We start from the raw sequence: 20,061 nt of genomic DNA, 5'->3' as shown, positions 1-20,061 counted from the left end.
AACAGTTTTCTATTGCTGCTTGATGACTACCAAGCTACAATCTCAAAGGTCATCTTTCAAGAGGTAAATACCATCTCCCCCAATAAGGCTTCCTTCACCACTTGGCCAAGTTGCACAATTCTTTTTCTGGCCTCTAAGATGCTTTCCTTGTAATTAACCACAGGGTTGGCTTTTTGTTTCTGTTTGGTTGGTTTGGTCCGCCTGACTTCCTCACTAAATGCAGGCTCCCTGAGGACAGGATCTATGCAGTTTTCTTATATCTATCACCTGGCACACAGTAGGCTTAATTGATGCTTCTTGTACAGATGGATGAAGAAATAAAATCAGCAACCCAGTGTGAAGTCTTCCTGTTCAAAACTTAAGAATTAGAAAGCAAACTTTAGTCCAACAGAAATTCTTTTTGACTGATAAGAGACATAGTTTTACAAATTCTCTGGCTTATGACCTCAGTTCAAAGTTTAGGTAAAAGCCCTTCTATTACATGCACAGAGCACAGCTGGACAGATCCAAAGAAGGATCCTTCCAAGCTTGACTTTCTATTTCACACCGGAAAAGGTAGTTTGACATTCTCCTAGGCCAAAGTATGGTCAGCTATGGGTACAGTGTCACATGTCCCTGGCCATGATGTCAAAGAAGGCCATGACTAGGCCTCACTGCAAGTATGAACTCCAGTAGCTGCCATTCCACATGGGTGAGCACAAGTTGGGAGACCCAAGGGATTATTTTCACACACAGAAGGCTGCAGAACTGATTTCTCCTCAGAAAGGAAGGGGGTGAGTTGCCAATAACTAAGGACTATTAACTAAAAACCATCAAACAGAAACATATTTCCTAAATACAAAATCCACTATAGCCTGCCTATCAAACTATTTGGTAAAGAAAAAACTCAGCATAAGGCACGTCTGTTTGAGATTCTTGCTATAGAAGTGCAGTTGCAAAGTGCCATCCTGATGTATCACAAAGACCTCCTCACTGAATTTCCTACTTCCACCTTGGCCATTCTACATACCATTCTTTTTCTTTTTTTTTTTTTTCTGAGACGGAGTCTTGCTCTGTTGCCCAGGCTGGAGTGAAGTGGCATGATCTTGGCTTACTGCAACCTCCACCTCCGGAGTTCAAGTGATTCTCCTGTCTCAGCCTCCTGAGTAGCTGGGAATATAGACGCCCGCCACCACACCCAGCTAATTTTTGTATTTTTAGTAGAGACGGTTTCACCATGTTGGCCAGGATGGTCTCGATCTCTTGATCTCATGATCCTCCTGCCTCAGCCTCCCGAAGTGCTGGGATTGCAGGTGTGAGCCACCGCAACTGGCCTGACATAACATTATTAACAGCCACATGGCCCTTTGGCTAAAACCATTCTTCTCTCCCTTTTAGTCAGAGGAAAAGCCACATACTTGATGATGGCCTACAAGGCCCCACATCACTTACCCCTCGTTATCTCTCTAATCTCTCCCTAGGATCCTTTTCACAATCCTTGAACATGCCACAACAGAACCAGCTATTCCGTCTGTCAGAATAGATCAGAATAGAAGGCCCTTCCCTAGCTAGTCCCAGATTACTCTTTAACCTCCTTCAAGTGTCTGCTTACACACACTGCCTTCCTAACAAACGCATCCATGCCCAGCTTATATAAAATTGCACCTCATCTCCTCATCCCCATGACCAACCTCTACTTCCCCTGCAAAACATTTATCCAATTCTAAATTCTTATTTCATCTTTATTATTAATTATCTATCTTATGCCACCAGAATGTAAGCTCCCCAAGGACAAGGATTTTTGCTATTCAGTTCACTAGCAGCTAGACTGCTGTCTGACACAAGTAAATACTCAATAAATACAGCTGAATAGGCTGGGCACGGTTGCTCATGACTGTAATCCCAGCATTTTGGGAGGCCAAAGAGGGTGGATCACCTGAGTTAGGAGTTTGAGACCAGTGGGGCCACAATGGTGAAACCCCCTCTCTACTGAAAATAGAAAAATTAGCCGGGTGTGGTGGTGTGTGCCTGTAATCCCAGCTACTCAGGAGGTTGAGGCAGGAGAATTGCTTGAACCCGGGTGGTGGAGGTCGCAGTGAGCCGAGATCACGCCACTGTACTCCAGCCTGGGCAACTAGAGTGAAACTCCATCTCAAAATAAAATAAAGTACAATAAATACAGTTGAATGAACTAATACATCATAAGAATGTCCTCTCTTCGGCCAGGCACGGTGGCTCATGCCTGTGATTCCAGCACTTTGGGAGGCAGAGGCAGGCGGATCACAAAGTCAAGAGATTGAGACCATCCTGGCCAAGATGATGAAACTCTGTCGCTACTAAAAATACAAAAATTAGCTGGGCGTGGTGGCATGCACCTGTAGTCCCAGCTACTCAGGAGGCTGAGGCAAGAGAATTGCTTGAACCCAGGAGGCGGAGGTTGCAGAAAGCTGACATGGGCCACTGACTTCTAGCCTGGTGACAGAGTAAGGAGCGAGACTCCATCTCAAAAAGAAGAAGAAAAAAATGAATGTCCTCTCTTCACTTTTCTCTTCCAATGGTCTCTATGCATTTGACATTTATCTTAAAATTATATCTATATTTGTAGTTAATGTACAGCTCTTTTAACTGAAGACTTATGCGGGAAGTAAAATGAATACTATCAAGTCATTCTTCTCACACTTCAATAGCGATGTGGGCTATTTAGTGATGCAGACCACATACGAGAACTGGATATTTCTGTAAATAGTTCAGTAGCCAAAAAATCTACAGTAGTTATAGAATATCCATACTGTACAGTTGGCTTCAAAGTATTAGGTGGTTCAAAAACATCAGAATACCAGGAGGTACAGGGTTGCACAAAGAAAATACCAGGTGATTTATCATTAACTTTGCTTCTTAATAGGTTGGTAAGATTCTTGCCTGCTGTAATGCCTCTGGTTGAACAAAACCATTTGGAAAGAGAACCCTGCAGTTACCCAAAGCTGAGTTTGGCTGAGATAGTAAAGTTTACATTCTATTGTTTGCTAGGTCCTTACCCCATGGAATGTCTCAGAACAGGATTCAGGCCATCAAGAGGTCAGCAGTGCTCTGGCCAAACGCTACCTCAGGGAATTACACATTACCTTATACATGATATGTGCCACTTATGCATTAAACACTAGCTTTGAAAGTCCCTTCCCCACTCCACAGTTGCCCAGTTGAAGGCATCTGAGTGCAGAAATTCACTCCCATACATAACTTCCAAACTAGGCATCCAACACCCACCCACATGATTAATTTACTTCTTTGCATACTTGTTCCTCTATGAAGAACAGTGAGCAAAGGGTATGTGTGATACTATTAATAACTACCTCAATATTTGCATTCATTTGGGAAAATGGAAAGCACATGGCAAAAACTCCACAGGGGCTGTAGGTTCAGGGTCACACTTGAAGGACCAGCTGATCAAACAGAGAGTCCACTGGATCTGAATCCGTCCATGTGGTAGGACTGAGTAAACAGATGTGCATAATCAGAGCATCCTTTGACTTGAGCAGCTGCAAACTTTAGTGAGGTCAGAAGCACCTGCAGTGCCTGTTTAAAATGTGCAGAGTCCTCAGCTCCACCCACCCCAGTGATTCTGACTCGGCAGCTCTGAAATGGGGCCAAGGAATCTAATGGATGTCCCAGGAGACAGAAATGCAGATCACACTTTAAGAAACACCACCTCGGGTCAGGCACAGTGGCTCCTATCTTATAATCCCTGCACTTCAGAAGGCTGAGGCAGGAGGATTGTGTGAGGTCAGAAGTTTGAGCCCAGCCTAGGTAATATAGTAAAACCCCGTCTCTGAAAAAAAAAAAAAAAAAAAAAAAAAATTTTTTTAAATTAGCCAGTGCGGTGGTGCACACTTGTAGTCCTAGCTACTCAGGAGACTGGGGTGGGAGGATTGCTTGAGCTCAGGAGTTAGAGGTTACAGTGAGCTATAATCATGCTATCACACTCCAGCCTGGACTACAGAGAGAAAGACCTTGTCTCTGTCTCTAAAAAAGAGAGAGAGAGAGAAACACTTTAAATCTTAATCAAGTTACTTAAAAGCCTCTTAGTAAATACGTTTTTTAAAAAAATTATATTTGCCTTCATGACTATTAATCCATTCCTTCATAGAGAAACTTATCTCTACTGTTATGTCTTAATAGGAAAAAACCTTTAGGCAAGCTAACCGTATCTTAACCAATATTATTGGGGATAATAAGCTTGAAAAGAGAAAAATGATTTCGCAGTCACATGGGCTGTGAGGAGCATAGACTATTTTCTCCTTCAGGATATTTAATTTAAAGCTGATGCAGCACCAGAGCTGCCAGTCCAATTGTCAGTGTCAGAACACGTCGTTATCAACAACACCCAGGTTAGAGAGTGAGAAAAGCAAGAGGCGCCACAGGCCTCACGCTCCCTTCAGCCGCTCCCAACATCTCCTTGGAATGGAGAGGCGGTTCACTCAAGGTGACAGGGATGGCCCTGGAGCTGCTTGGCACCGGCCAACTTCACTTAACGAGTGTTCAGAATCACACTCAGCATGGAGAAATTCACCCTGACCCTGGATGCCTGCCCCCTGGCATACGCTCACTTACATTTTTACTCAATTACTATTTCTAAGAACAGAGACAAAAAAAAATGCAGAGCCCCACAGCTCAGCAGCCTTGCATGAAGGTCTGAAAGGGGTGTGCAGGGTTTTTCCAGAGCCTGCGAGCTGCGCAAGGTGGAAAAGCCTCCCACTGTATGGGAATCTATGTGGAGCTTGCGCCCCGTCTCCCCTTCCACACCCTCAGACACTCCTGATTTTCCCTGACTCGCTGAGGAGCAGGGTGGGTTTCCAATGTTTTTTCACCAAAGGAAGAGAGAAGCTCGCAGAAATTAAGTGACCGAAAATAACCCCAAGTGAGGAGTGTCTGAGAAGAAAAACTGCCCAAAAAACCAGGGTAGGCCTCTCACTTTGTTTACTATGGGAGGAAAAGATGAAAAGGAAATTAATCCCAAGTAGTAGGCAAGAAAGTTACAAAATTAACAGGACAGGATTCCAAAGGAAAAGCCAAAGAAATGGGGAAAAGTTTGGGGTCTCTGTGTATGGTGGCATCCAGGCCAGACCTGAATTCAGATTTTGGCTCTGTCACTAGCCAGCTCTGCGACCAAAGACAAGCTGTTTACCTCTCCAAACCACAATTTCCTAAAAAATGGGGATCGTCATTCTGGCCCTCCCTGACCAACCAATGTGGGGAAAATTAGGATGATGTGCTTTAAGTACCAGGGACATAGTGGGTATTCAACAAATGTTTTCCTTCTCTCATTCCCTCCCGTTTTCCTTTCCAAATAGCCAGTTAGCTGGGGCTGGGGGTGGGGGGGAGGGGGGAGCGGGGGAAGTCAGATGTTTAACTCCTTGGTTTAGCTAGTGAAATAAAATTAGAATTTAGAGTATAAAAACAAAACATAATGACTCACAAAAGGGAGCTTTAAAGGCATGATTAAACTTTTCATTCTTTTTATTCACATTGCAGCTTCTAGCCACTTTGAGGCTTTCTGTACTAAAATCAATGTATATTCTCAACAGAATAAGTTCTTTTTTAGGAAACCCCAGCTTAGGCCACTGTAAATAAACTATACTGATTTCTAAGCAACAATGTGTAGGCATGATACATTGCAGAATAGGGTATCCAGTGACCTAGGCTTTTCCTAGGATAATAAAAACATTTCTTTTGTCTCTAGCCGGGACCTCCACCCACATTTAGAATCAACATAATCCAAACCTTCTCAGGGCCTCAAAAATACGCAGTGAACCAATGCGACGATTGCAAGTCTGTTTCCTTTTTTCTTGAGCATGGTTCAGGGATAACTTTAGCCACTGAATTCCTTGAGTGTCGGGATCGCCCAAGCTCTATTCTTTGCTGTGGACTCATTGTCCAGTATATAGTAAGCATTCAATAAATGGCTGAATTAATCAGTGTTCCCAATGGGAAAGGAGTGAAGACCTCTGGCTTTTGTACCCCTCAGCCTAACACCTGGTGCTGGCTCTGGGGAGCCTGCACCTGCTCTGAGGGTCAGGGTTAAGCAGTTTGAGCAAGTGGCAAGCTCACAGGTCCCGTTAACTGAGGGCCTTACCCATGACAATCCATTTCCTCATGTAACCCAGTCATGTCAGTACAAAGGCCACAGATAATCAGCAGCGTAACTCCCCCACAGGTCTCCCTGTAGAGCAGGGGCGTCCAATCTTTCGGCTTCCCTGGGTCACACTGGAGAAAGAAGAATTGTCTTGGGCCACACATAAAATAGACCAACACTAACGATAGCTGAGAAGCTTTAAAACAATTGCAAAAAAAAAAAAAAACCGCATAATTTCTTAAGAAAGTTTACAAATTTGTGTTGGGCCGCATTCAAGGCCATCCTGGGCTGCATGCAGGCCGAGAGTTGGACAAGCTTGCTCTAGAACCTTAAAGGAGAGAAAATCTCCTTTCAACTTTGGTTCAGGACAAGAAACATTAATTGAGCAACTACTACGTGTCAAGAACAAGAACACAGATACAAATAAGATATTAAAAAAGAACATCCTCTTGACATTCAGGCTATGCTGTCCAACCCTCCAGAAAGTGGCCTCCATGGGGATCAGAAAAGGTGTATGACAAATCACTCTGTGACCCCTGGAACACATATCTCATCCCCACAAGTCATTCTTTTACATGCTGAAATATAGTCATTGTACTACTTCAAAGTTATTCATCAGTTTTTCTCATGTAAACTCTTACTAAAAAAAATTCTAGGCACCTTAGTGATCGCTTAACTACAAGGCTGCATTTCAGAATCTCATCTTGCCCCTGGCAAGTTCCCCACAGAAGACAAACACTAAAGATGGATTTGATATAACTATGTCAAACGAGGAATAAAGCAGACAAGTGTACTCACCAAGGTACCCACAGAGCACCTGGGACTGTCTGGAGCACAAGCTGCCCACTGAGCCAGAGGGTGTTGTAACAACTGGGCAGACAGCTAGGAGTTTTAAAAAGCACAGTCATTAGCTATTTTACTGAAGAGATGCCTGGCACAGAACTATACAAAGATTCAAGTAGAAGAGGGACTCATTGAATGTTCTTATCATTTCCCCAGATATAAGGTCCCTGCTACCTGGGGCCAGGGGATTAGACACTGAGGATCTAAGGAGGGTTCCAGATTCTAGTCCCAGATCTTCTGACATCCCTTAACCAGCAGTCAGACTCCTGAATTCAGTTTTCCCTTTAGCATGTTCTAATGTTAAAATAACAGCATACAATTTATAACTGAAACAGTAAAATAAATACCTTGATTTATATTAAAGATGAATAAGAAAGGCTTTGACCTCCTTTGACAAAAGACAGCCTACCTATTAAGAATAAAACTTTGGTTTTCATTTGGCTGGCCTAGATTCAGTGTTCTTAAAACCACCTGTCATCATTTCTAACCTGCATGTGAAAACTCCTTCTTGAATCAGTCAAAACTACAAGTGAATATTGGTTTGGGGCTACTTACCTACAGTTTAAAAAGCTAGAGCTCTCTGAAATGGACTAAACACATCTTCCACGACAGTTATTACATCTGGAAAATTTGAACTTCGCTTTCTTTAAAGTAAGAGCAACCCAATTTGTATTTTGCCCACCATATTCTTAGAAAAGAAAGTACATCCTCTCTCCCCCTAAAATACCTCAAATTGAAGAGAAAATATTGCTGAGTGTTCAAAACTTTTTCTATTGGTGGTAGGGTCAATAAAAATATAGAATTTTTGCAGAAGAAGATGTGAATTCAAACCCCTGTTCTGTCACTGATTTCCTGTGAATCCATGGGGAAGTCTGTAAGATGAGGCAGACATAACCCTACCCCTGAGGGTTTTTATAAACTTGAAATGAGATGGTATATTTAAAACAGACTGACAAATAAACAGTGGTCAAGGAATATGAGCAGTTGTCAAACTTGTGTGACAAAAGAAGCCCTGACTGCCTTTTAGGGCCTGGTATGAATGTCATTCTTTCCTGGCTCCTTACATGCATTGAGTCCCTGCACCTTCCATTTTTATAGGGCATGTCTTCTAGAAGTAACACTGCCACTATTCAGACCTGACTTGAAAACTTCTTTCAACACAAGACAAAGGCTTTGTGGACTCTTCTCTTGATTTTTATTTTTATTTTTATTTTTCTATATGTGTGCCTCTTATCACTCAATTTTTAAATGGATAACAGAGACTTTTTCCATACTCTGGAACTTACCTATGTCCAATATTCAGCCCACTATCAAGATCCCAGTGGCATATTTTTCACAAATGTGTGGATTACACCTTCTAGGTGGAACACTCTTGAACTGAGATATGGGGCTCTGACTGGCCAGTGTGGCATGGAAGACGGAGACCCAACAGTGGGGATTCTATAAGCACATACTGCTATCATGTTGCCACCATATGCTGCTTCCAGCTGACATCTGCTCACATATGTTCCCACCAATAAGAAACCATGCTGTTTATTTTTAGAGGCTTCTCCACAGTCTTACAGGAAGAAAATTCCCTCAAATAACCAGTCAGCAAAGACAGGAAGCTACACTGCATATAAACTGTTTGTCACAAGATTAACAAGTCAAACAAAGTTTTCTCATTCATATCTGACCTTTAAAAAGATATGCTGAAAGTTATCTTAAATAAAAATCTCAAAGAATACAACCAGAAAAAGGCAGAATATGTAGAGTAAGTCACTTGGTTAGCAATACTTTTTCTTCGAAACTATGGCCCTATGCATTTCTTGGGGGGATTTAAGTGCTTTTCCTGGGAAACAGCACCTTCTTCAGGCCAGTGTATGCCGTGGTGCAGAAGAGGGACAATTCTATTAAACAGAATTCAGATCCCAAGGTCATCGAGGTCATAGGAAGTCTGTGTGGGAATAACGTGAGGTAATTATTGTCACTTGCAGTTTCCAGCCTGCAGTTCTCAAGCACGCACCTTTGGTTTACTTTCACTCGCTATAAAGCAGTACTAAAATCCCTTCTTTTCTTTCCTTTCTTTTTCATTTTTAAGCAAGGCGGGAGGACAGGGAGCTGATCCAATGCCTTAGAGGTTAAGACCATGAATGAGATAGAGATGTAAGGATGCTAATGATTGTTCAGTCCACAGAAAGCAAACCTTAGTTTTAAAATAATCAGTTTTCAGGCCGGGCACGGTGGCTCACACCTGTAATCCCTGCAATTTGGGAGGCTGAGGCAGGCAGATCACGAGGTCAGGAGTTCGAGACCAGCCTGGCCAATATGGTGAAACTCCCTCTCTACTAAAAATACAAAAATGAACTGGGTGTGATGCCATGTGCCTGTAGTCCCAGTTACTCAGGAGACTGAGACAGAAGAATTGCTTGAACCCGGGAGGCAGAGGTTGCAGTAAGCCGAGATCACACCACTGCACTCCAGCCTGGGCGACAGAGTAAGATTCCATCTCAAAAAAAGAAAAAAAAAAAATCAGTTTTCAATAATCTACATCATTGAAGCAGCACTGAGGTATGGATACACTCTGTTTAGAACAGTGAGGCTTTGGATATATGCAAAAAGGCTTTGTAACAAAGAAATGTAAACAATTATCAAAATCTGAGGCATGTATAGTCTTACAAACATAACTTTTTTATTTCAAATTTTATTTTATTTTATTTTAAGTTCTGGGATCCATGTGCAGGACGTGCAGGTTTGCAACATAAGTAAATGTGTGCCATGGTGGTTTGCTACACCTATCAACCCCATCACCTAGGTATTAAGCCCTGCATGCATTAGCAATTAATCCTGATGCTCTCCCTCCCCGCTCCTCACCGACAGATCCCAGTGTGTGTTGTTCCCCTCACTGTGTCCATGTGAGAAACATAATATTTTAGAAAAACACAGGCACTCACTAATGTATGATGGAGGACTATGGGTAACAAAAGTCATAAAATAGAAACAGTCCTAGAATTAAAACTTTGCATGGGTAATTTACAATGTAATTAAATGACTATGAAGTTAATTAACTATAAAAATGTTGGGGTTTATTTTTGCCTGCGATGACACAGCTAAGAAACAAAGCAACAAAACAAAAATACACAGTGTTTCCAGAGTATGTTTCTGAACTAACTGCACAAGAATTACCTAGCCTTCTTATCAAGATGCAGGTTTCTGGAGCCCACCTTAAAATGACTGAATTATAATCTGAATTGGGGTGGGTGACAAAGGTTTGGGAATCTTCCCTTACAAAGGTACATCAGTAATTATTTTGCATGGTAAAATTTGAGAACCCTGGTACAGGTTATTGTGCCTTACAGGTTAGCAAGGCCTTTCAAAAAACCACATTTGACCTCAAAACAATCCAATCAGGTGAATCAAGGAAAAATTATTCCCTCATAAGGGCTATTTGTTCTGAGTAGGTAGTGGTTTTGTGTAGTGTGACTGTCTATAGGATAGAGATAAACCATTCTTACTGCAATGGTATCTTAAGCAAAATTAGATGTCTTACAAATGTACAACTAAACTCCCTATCAAATAAACTCCTGCCCTAATCCCTCCAGCCTCTCCACACAAACAAACAATGCATCTCTCTTGTGATATAGCAACTCTGTAAGCAGGTACAATTATTCCTCCCAACACTGAACTACAATGAGTTTCTACTCTTCTTGGAGAATTCTCAGCAAATGTTACTGAGAAAGGGAAAACTGATCCAAATGTATAACACTTCAGGGTCAGCTTGGATCAAGACCCTCTTTCTATAATCTGAGTACTTGTGACAAACAGTTAATAAATTAGACATGACTTTACACATAGTTTCATTATTGATGGTGATATTTTCTGACAGTGGAATTCTTCTGAAATACCTCTCTCTCCAGGACAAACTAGCACCAGTCACCTCATTCTACGTGGAAGAAAAGTGTAAGTTTAGTAGGTGGAACTGTGGCAGTTCAGGACTTAGAGATCTGATCAGTGACTGTAGTTAACACACATAATAACCTAAGGCTTAATACTATGAAGAGATACAAATGAGTGACTAAATTACTATTCAAGACAACTTAATGTTTTAAAAATGCCTCAAGATATCTCAGATAGAAAACAGTGAAGACAGGTACAAGCAACCCAGGGTGGTGAAGTTTAACAGACACATCTGAAGGTGGAACTTGCTGCTTCAGAGCCTGAGGTCATGGCTATCATTCATCTTTGCTTCTGCTTGGCTACTTCCAGGTAGGAGTCAGGAGGTTTGGAGCACTCCTTTTTCTGTCTCCCTCTCTTTAACCTGCAGAGCCCAAAATGCCAAGGATGTACTTGAATGTAGAAACGTTTTCCCACAGAAAGCCCTGACTGACCTCCGGGGGGACTGTTCCTTGACCAAACCACCCATCCTTTGCACAGAAAAGTCCTCGGTCTGCGATTGTTTCTTTCTCCTTCTAAAGTAGAATCAGAATAAGTCATTCACACTTTTTTGGAGTTTCTAAGCCAGTAGTTTTATTAAAAGAGGTCACTGCTGGGCGTGGTGGCTCACGCCTGTAATCCCAGCATTTTGGGAGGCCGAGGTGGGCAGATCACAAGGTCAGGAGACTGAGACCATCCTGGCTAACACGTTGAAACCCCGTCTCTACTAAAAAAAAATTAGCTGGGCATGGTGGCGGGCGCCTGTAATCCCAGCTACTCGGGAGGCCGAGGCAGGAAAATGGCATGAACCCAGGAGACAGAGCTTGCAGTGAGCTGAGATCACACCACTGCACTCCAGCCTGAGTGACAGAGCGAGACTCTGTCTCAAAAAAAAATAATAAAAAAAGAGTTCACTATAAAGGAAGTAGAAACAACTTCAGTCATATTGCCATAAGATGTCAAAGCAAAAGTGAAAATAAGTGAAAATGAGATTAAGTCAATAGATAGGGAAATAAATGATCATATTTTTTAAAAACTGAAATAGAAGAAACGACAAAGTTACTGCTACATCTGGTGTAAACAGAAAAATCCCTGATAAACTTGGTCTAAGAAGCTTTGACATTACCAACACTGAAATGAATCCAAAACTTTAAAATTAAATTATATTTCCCAGAAACTTCCCATTTATGTTTTGGCAACAATAAATATTTTAGTGCTCTGAAAACCCACTAAAAAGTACACAGTCATCTTTTTCAGATAGAGAGATTTGCAAAGACCAGTGGACTTGCGGTCATTTCAGTATCTTTCTGAAAACCAAATTTTGCATTCTTGCTCACAAGATGAAGTAACAAACAAGGATTCTTACAACAGCCTAAAATTATGAATGAATAGTTATTTGCAAACTAGTTTGTCAAGACAGATGTGGTATTTGTCAGTGTGGTGTGGGTTAGATAAGAAAAGGAAAATGAACCAAGCCAAAGTCACAGTCACATTTCTTTTTCTTTCAGAGACCAAAAAGATGCTACAGTACTTCCTGAAACAACATCTCTGAAAGACCAGCATTATTCTTAAATAGCTCCTCTGTGACTTTTTCTTCAGAAACGCAGTGTCTCTTCTTCAGAAATAACCTGTTTCATAATTATTGACATATAGGTAGCTTGAAAGGCCTGAGGGACAGTGACACGTTAGTGGAACACGCTAGTGTGAGAGAAAAACAGCTGCCTGTGGAGGGATGGAAATGCATTCAAACTATTTCCAGAAGGTTTGGACTTCACAATATCCAGGAAGCATTTTCCATTTGCCTTAAGTTCCTCAAGTCATTGTGGTTAAGAGAACATCTAAGCCAAACATTTCTGACTTATCAGGCAGTAACAAATCCAAGCCTTCATTTGAGAGAATGAAGGGATGGTCCCGGCCCAGGGAGGATCGCTTTCTCAGCACCATGAGGCTTTCCCTCCTAACAGACACTAAAGCCAGTGAATTCAGTTCCTCTTGGACAGCAATGTTTTTCCACACCAGTGAAGTGGTGTTACTGGGTTGCCCCAGGAAGGCCAGGATGCTAACTCACTGAGTGAACATGTTGCACTGTGAACAACTATCCAAGGCCTTAGTGTGGCTTCCCCTCTCTGATATCATTTCTACTCCTCAAACCCTCTGCAGTGACTGTTGGCCAGCCCCTCCCCTTCTTCTCATCCAGCCTCCTCTTTGAGATTTGTTTTTTGTTTTTTTGTTTTTTTCAAATGAAGTCTGGCTCTTGTCTCTCAGGCTGGAGTGTAGTGGCACAATCTCGGCTCACTGCAACCTCTGCCTCCCAGGTTCAAGCAATTCTCCTGCCTCAGCCTCCCGAGTAGCTGGAATAACAGGTGCCTGCCACCATGCCCGGCTAATTTTTGTATTTTAAGTAGAGATAGGGTTTCACCATATTGCCCAGACTGGTCTCAAACTCCTGACCCCAGGTGATCCACCCGTCTCAGACTCCCAAAGTGCTGGGATTACAGGTGTGAGCCACTGCACCAGGCTTCCTTTTTTAGATTTCTACACTGTAATGTCATACTATTGCTAAAGCCTCCTTTAAAATGAATTGCCTGACAGCTAAGAGGCGGCTGTGGCCAGTTCTTGGTCGTAGAGGTGAAATGAGGTCTACGTGAGTGTAACCACAGGGGCCTGAGCTGCCTCAGCCTTGACTTCAAATGTCCTGGCTTCTTTTCAACTGGTGGAGGTGATGAGAGGCAAGGCACCTGTGGGAAGAAGCGAAATCAGCCCCAGAAGTGCATTACACAGAAGTCCCGTCTGCATGTCAGCCTTTTATAGGCAACATCCCCTCTGTTCTTTGATTTTGGACTTTGGGATCCAGAAAAACAAACAGGCAAGTACTATGTGACTCATAGGCACCTTCAGAGATCAGTTCAAATAGTTTAAACAATTTTTCCCGGTTGGGTGTGGTGGCTTACATCTGTGATCCCAGCACTTTAGGAGGCAGAGGCAGGAGGATTGCTTCAGGCCAAGAGTTCAAGACCAGCCTGAGTAACATGAGGAGACTCTGACTCTACAAAAAATTGAAAAAATTAGCCAGGCATGGTGGTGCATGCCTGTGGTCCCAGCTATTCTAGAGGCTGAGACAGGAGGATCACTAGAGCCCAGGAGATGGCGGCTTCAGTGAGCCATGTCTGTGCCACTTACTCCAGCCTGGGCAACAGAGTGAGACTGCCTCAAAAAAAAAAAAAAAAAAAAAATCCCCTTAAATTTTATATACCCTGTGAAACAAATGGCAAATCTTGAGATGTCAAAAATGAAATAAAAATTTAAAAAAATTTGATTTCCAAGACTCTGGCTGGGAGGAGTATATACTATGTGCATCTCCTGTTCTTGATTCCACAGATGGGCTCCTAACATTCATTAACCAGAAAACGTTTCTGAGGGCAGATGTCATGCCTCCACTTAATTTCATTTTCCATGTACTTCTGCTACAACACGCTATGCCATGTGCACACAGACCGCTATTCTTTCATTTCACAAGCATTTATGCGATTTCACTGATTCTATATATTTTTCATATTCTATTATCTCTAAAATCCAGATTCTCTCTTGTAATCAATGGCCAAGTTAATTGGCAGTGATATTTAGTTAATGTCATAACTAATAGTTAAATGGGCAGTGATATTTCTTTGTTAGTGGCACATGAAATAGTGGTGCATTTTAAAGTCAATGAGATTCGATGAATACTAGCTGCTGTGCAAAGAAGGCCAGAAGCAGCTGCACCAGGTGCTTTTTCACACACATCATCCTTTACAACCCCTAGAAAGTCAATGTTCTTCTTTACAAATGAAGAAACTGAGCTGGGCTAAGTGAAGGGGTTGCAAATCCAGCTGCAAAGCCAACAACTGCAGACCCAGGATCTGAATTCAGTAGGAAGCAACTTAAATATCAATGAGGCAATTTTAATAACTTGCACTGAGAGAGCCAAGTTGCTAACCAAAACAGGACCACTCTTCAACAATTGCCACAGGCCTGGAGTAGGATTTCTTGTCTTTGATGTTACCGCTTCCCTTTCAGCCTCTGAGATTCCTTTGGTACAATTCCCTTTTATTTATTCTCCTTTCTTTATTTAATGGGTCTGTCTAGCTCCAAAGTCCACATTCATTGTACATCATCTTGCCTTCCCAAATAAATTAATTCTCTGAAATAGGAATGCCCTATCAATAAAATTTATCAAAATTTTTGTGAGGAAAATGATTGCAGTTCAAAAACAAAACCAAGGCTGGGCGTGGTGGCTCAGGCCTATAATCCCAGCACTTTGGGAAACCGAGGCGGGTGGATCACTTGAGATCAGGAGTTCGAGACCAGCCTGGCCAACATGGTGAAACCCCATCTTGACTAAAAATACAAAAGTTAGCTGGGCATGGTAGCACATGCCTGTAATCCCAGCTACTCAGGAGGCTGAGGCAGGAGAATCGCTTGGACCCGGGAGTCAGAGGTTGCAGTAAGCCGAGATCGTGTCACTGCACTCCAGCCTGGGTGACGGAGCAAGGCTCTGTCTCACAAACAAACAAACAGAAACAACCAAAGGCTTAATAAATCACACTTTTTGTATCAATTAAGTGCAGAAATAAAAGTTGAATGTGTTAGAGGCAAGAAAAAGAAAAGCCTAGGTTGTGTGCTTCACAGGTATATTTTCTCAGAGCTTGTGAATGTAATTCTTGTTAACAGAGGAGAGTCACCATTCTCTCATGGATGTATTACATCATTTATCAAGACAGCAAGAAAGGTCATATTCTCTATCTCCCGGGCTCTGTATTAGGGCTTCTATTACCTGTGGTGGCTGAAAGTCTAATTTCCATTACACGTCATTAATAGAAATAGCTATTTCCATTTCCTCAGCTGTCAAAGGGACAATATGAGTATTAACGTCATAGGATTGCTTGTGAGTATTAAAGAGTACATGCATGTAAAATATTTAAAACTATGCTTGGCCTATAAGTCTTTAATAAAGGTTAGCTATGCTTCGCCTATAAGAAGTCCTCAATAAAGGTTAGCTTTCATCATCATTATTACCACCTTCATTATTATCTGAGCGTTGGAAACAGAAAAGATATGGTTATGAGAAGCCCTGTGCTCTTTAGCATAGTGACATGACCCATCAGACACGTTTTCCCTGATAATGAAGGTCAGAACATTTCATCTCTCCACATCTCCTGGCCCTGACACCTCTTTGAACTCACAGATTCTTCTTCTTCCTGTAGTTCAATCTTATTCTCTAAAGGAAATGCTCATTCATTGGTCAAACATTCCTTGATCAAACACAATATGCTAAGTTCTATAAGAATACAGGTAAGTTAGACTTGAAGGCCTTCTCATAGGAGAATTAGATAGTGCCAGACATGGTGAATTACCAACCCTATGTTCTGTGTTTCCAGCCCCACCCCATCCCTGCCCTGAAGTGGCAGAGGCCACCTAAGGAACAATCTGAGTGAGCAAAGGAAAGAGATCCAATGAGTGAAACTATCGCAAAGGAAAGAATGAGCTGGAGGTTCGAAGACATCCCAGGTTAATGGAAGCGGTGTCCGGGGCATTGCTTATAATCACATTTTCATCTCTCTAAAATCCAGACCCTCTCTTAAAATCAATGGCATGTTCACTGGAGTGATATTTTTTTCTTAGCGGCACATAAAATAACAGTACACCCTAAAGTCAAAGGCAATGGAGACTCAGAGAATTGCTGTCAGGCAAGGAAGGCCTACTCCATGCCAGAAGCAGCTGCACTAGGTGTTTCTTCACATATGTCATCATCAATCCTTTACAATCCTAGAAGGTGAGTGTTACTTTCTTCATCTTTACAAGGGAAGAAACTGAGGCCTGGTTAAGTAAAGGGGGTGCTATCTCCCACAAACTCAGGGGATGTGATGTGTGAGCACTCGACCACCCATCCATGCAGACATTCCATCACAGTGAAGGAAAAGAAGGCAATTTAGAAATGGTGGGGAAAAGGCCAAGGTGCAGTTTTATTCTGAGTCAAGACCACCAAGCCAATTCAGGAAGTAAGGTAGTGGTGAGAGTGTGGTACAGTTAAACACTCAGTTCTGGATATCAGTGCTTAGCCGGGCGCGGTGGCTGAAGCCTGTAATCCCAGCACTTTGGGAGGCCGAGACGGGCGGATCACGAGGTCAGGAGATCGAGACCATCCTGGCTAACACGGTGAAACCCCGTCTCTACTAAAAATACAAAAAAAACAAACAAACAAAAAAAAAAAAAACAAAAAAAAAAACTAGCCGGGCGAGGTGGCGGGCGCCTGTAGTCCCAGCTACTCGGGAGGCTGAGGCAGGAGAATGGCAGGAACCCGAGAGGCGGAGCTTGCAGTGAGCTGAGATCCGGCCACTGCACTCCAGCCCGGGCGACAGAGCGAGACTGCATCTCAAAAAAAAAAAAAAAAAAAAAAAAAAAAAGAAAAGAAACAAAACAACCAACCATCAAAAGCAGCTTGTGGTTGTAGCATGATGCAAATTTATTCTTAACAAATGACAGAAGCAAACTTTTCAGTCTAAACAAACCCATCAAAGAATCCCCTAAAATATTATTAAATCTAAAATAAAATACCTGGAGAACGTTGAATTCCCAGGTTAAAAACTATCCTTGTTTAAAGGATATTTTTTAAAATGAAAGCACACATACGCCTTCAAAATGACAATGGACATTTGTTTATCTTGCAGAGCCACACTTCATCAAGCTGTGCAGAATCTGCAAAATGGAATACACCCTTGAGCAGAAGCGCTGCCTAAATAGAGCAAGCATATAGGGCAAATCCAAATCCTCTCTCCTGGGAGCCCATCAGTACCAGAAATGCTACATCAAGATAGCGGAAAGGGCTATTTCCAGAGCTCTTCCATGCAGTCTCTTGCTCGCTGCTCACCTTACTCCTGAACCTATAACAGGGCAGGGTGCAGTGGGTGAGGGGCAGGGGGAGGCGGGCTGGAGTGGCAGTGGGCCAGAGTCCCACTCCAGTGGTGACCCTGCACACTTCTCCCAGGTCCAGGAGCCTCCACTCTAATTTCTCGAACCTTCTAAATATGCAGCCTAAAGTGTGTTGTAATCTCTGGGCAAAGGCCTACAAGTCAGTGACCTCCTTGGTTCTAACCCAGATTTGATGTGGGTTCAACAGTGAGTCATTAGCCCTTTTTTCACATCTCAGTTTCCTCTAGGAAAAATGATCTGTCATTCTTTCATATCTTTATATGAAAGATGCTGTGACTAGGTTACATCACCATCTTTTCTCCAGGGAGAAGTCCTCATTCAAAAAGTGCAACTCCTCGAGTAGACCACAGGGGTTGCTGTGGAGACACAGTGGCCTCCCCCAACCCCTTCCTTCTGTGAGGTGGAGAGGTCCCCGCTTGCCCCTCAACCTCTGCAAAGCCCCTCTTTCATCAGGTGGGGTCTTCTCAGGAGAGGCATAAAGCTGGCTGGCCTCACTTGGCAACACAGACAACCCAACTGCTTTCGTTATAAATAGTATACTTCTTTGAGAGGCTTTTCTAGTCATCGAAAAGTAAAAAAAGAGGAAATCCTGAAGGAGGAGCATGTGGCCTAACTTAAATGTGACCACAATTAGGCACTAGAGTTAGTACAAGCAACGATGCAATAAAAAAGGGAGAATTAAAGTTTGGTCTGTTGTGTATTAATAACTCAATCATTCTGGAAGTCAAGGAGTTCAAGTCTGTCTTTGATATGCTCTCTTTTTCTTTCTGTTTCTCTTACACCCACATACAAACACACACACAGGGAATCCTAAAAAATAAAACAGTAAAAATACTTACTACATAAAGAAAAATATCACTATGTTCCAGCAATGGCTAACTAACATTTCCCTTCATTGGGCAACTGGCCAACAGACCAGCAACTTGTATATAGAAAGACATATTCATGAATTGAATGCTAAGTCACATTCCCCAAAACCCTGGTGTCATTGGTATTCATTCTACATTCCACAATTTAACTTGGAAAATTACAGAGGAAATAGAAAAGGAGATTGCTTCATGTTAAATGTTTAACATTCATGTGAAACGACTACAAAGGAAATCTCATTGTGATTTTTCAGGCTGTATATTTTTAGTGTATCTACTTCAAAATGGTAGAATAAATCGAGATGATTATTTACTTTCTTCTGTTGCCTAGCTTGGAGATTCCACTCTTTATTAACACAAACTGCTTATTTCCCTTGCAAGGAGAATCCATGATAATTCCTCACTTCTTTTTTCTCTGTTCTAACATCACACTGCTGCTGACTGAAGCTAGTAATGGATAGCTCAACACCATCATTTAAGCTAAATAAATGGGAAGTTTTGATGTCTCTAATTTAAGACCACAAAGTAAAGTACATACCATATACAATGGTCTAATCCACACTCCATTTAATTAAGATAAGTGTCTGACTATCCTCCTATTCAGTATTCTCATTTGAATATCCTTTGATCATAAAGATATTTTATTTTTGTTATTATTTTCTAAATGGTACTGTTAACAGAATTCAGTAACCCCAAACAAATACCAGGGCTCCTCAACAGGGGCATTACTGACATTGTGGCCAGGATAATTCTTTGATGTTGGGAAGGGGTGTTGCCCTGTGCATTATAGGATGGTTAGAAACATCCCTGGCTGACCCACTAAATACCAGTAGCACCCCTCCACCTCCAGTCATGACAACCCAGAGTGTCTTTGGACATTGCCAAATGTTCCAGTGGGAGTAGAGGTGGGGGGATTGGGGGCAGTACAAAATTACCAGGGTTAGAACCACAACATGTGCTGACTGGTTACAATGAAAAGGGGAGAGAAAAGCAAGACAATGAAACTTTGTGTCTCTTCCTCTTTGTGATTGTCCAACTGTGTACAGATTTTTACATGTCAATTATTTGAATTCTTCCTGTGTATAACTGAATCACCCTAAGTTTCTAAAACCTTGTGCAGCATCTTTCGAATAGATGTGCCTCGAACTTCAAATGGATTGTTAAACTACTAGAGGTCCACTAATTCCCAGTGGGCAAGCTATCGGCAAACCTTAGCATAACTCCACTTTGAGTCTTAAACTAACAGCACGTGAAAAGATCAATACGAATAAATTCAAAACTAATCAGACCCCTTCTTTAAATGTTGACACAGTATTATTTATAGCCCATAAATACATTCTTGACTAAAATTCATCCTAGGAGATT

The 20,061-nt window shown here is 42.0% G+C and overlaps 1 protein-coding gene across 4 annotated transcripts in view; it reads right to left on the bottom strand.

Moving 5' to 3' along the window:
- The window catches only part of TGFB2 (transforming growth factor beta 2), a 98,433-nt gene that overhangs the window by 73,792 nt on the left and 4,580 nt on the right, over positions 1-20,061 (bottom strand). For 2 of the 4 annotated variants that reach the window (XR_004058961.1, XM_010363252.2), the window contains exon 2: positions 6,908-6,991. The exons of the other annotated variants lie outside the window; for them this stretch is intronic. Coding sequence is in view for 1 of the 2 variants with exons in the window: in XM_010363252.2 (XP_010361554.1) it covers positions 6,908-6,991 (84 nt within the window). In the remaining variant the exon portion in view is untranslated. The remainder of the gene's footprint in view (positions 1-6,907; positions 6,992-20,061) is intronic. 4 annotated transcript variants of the gene reach the window in all.

The sequence above is a fragment of the Rhinopithecus roxellana genome, chromosome 8 (assembly GCF_007565055.1).
Source record: "Rhinopithecus roxellana isolate Shanxi Qingling chromosome 8, ASM756505v1, whole genome shotgun sequence".
Taxonomy (NCBI): domain Eukaryota; kingdom Metazoa; phylum Chordata; class Mammalia; order Primates; family Cercopithecidae; genus Rhinopithecus; species Rhinopithecus roxellana.
Note: the sequence above shows the minus strand (reverse complement) of the source record. Positions and strands in the feature narration are given on the sequence as shown.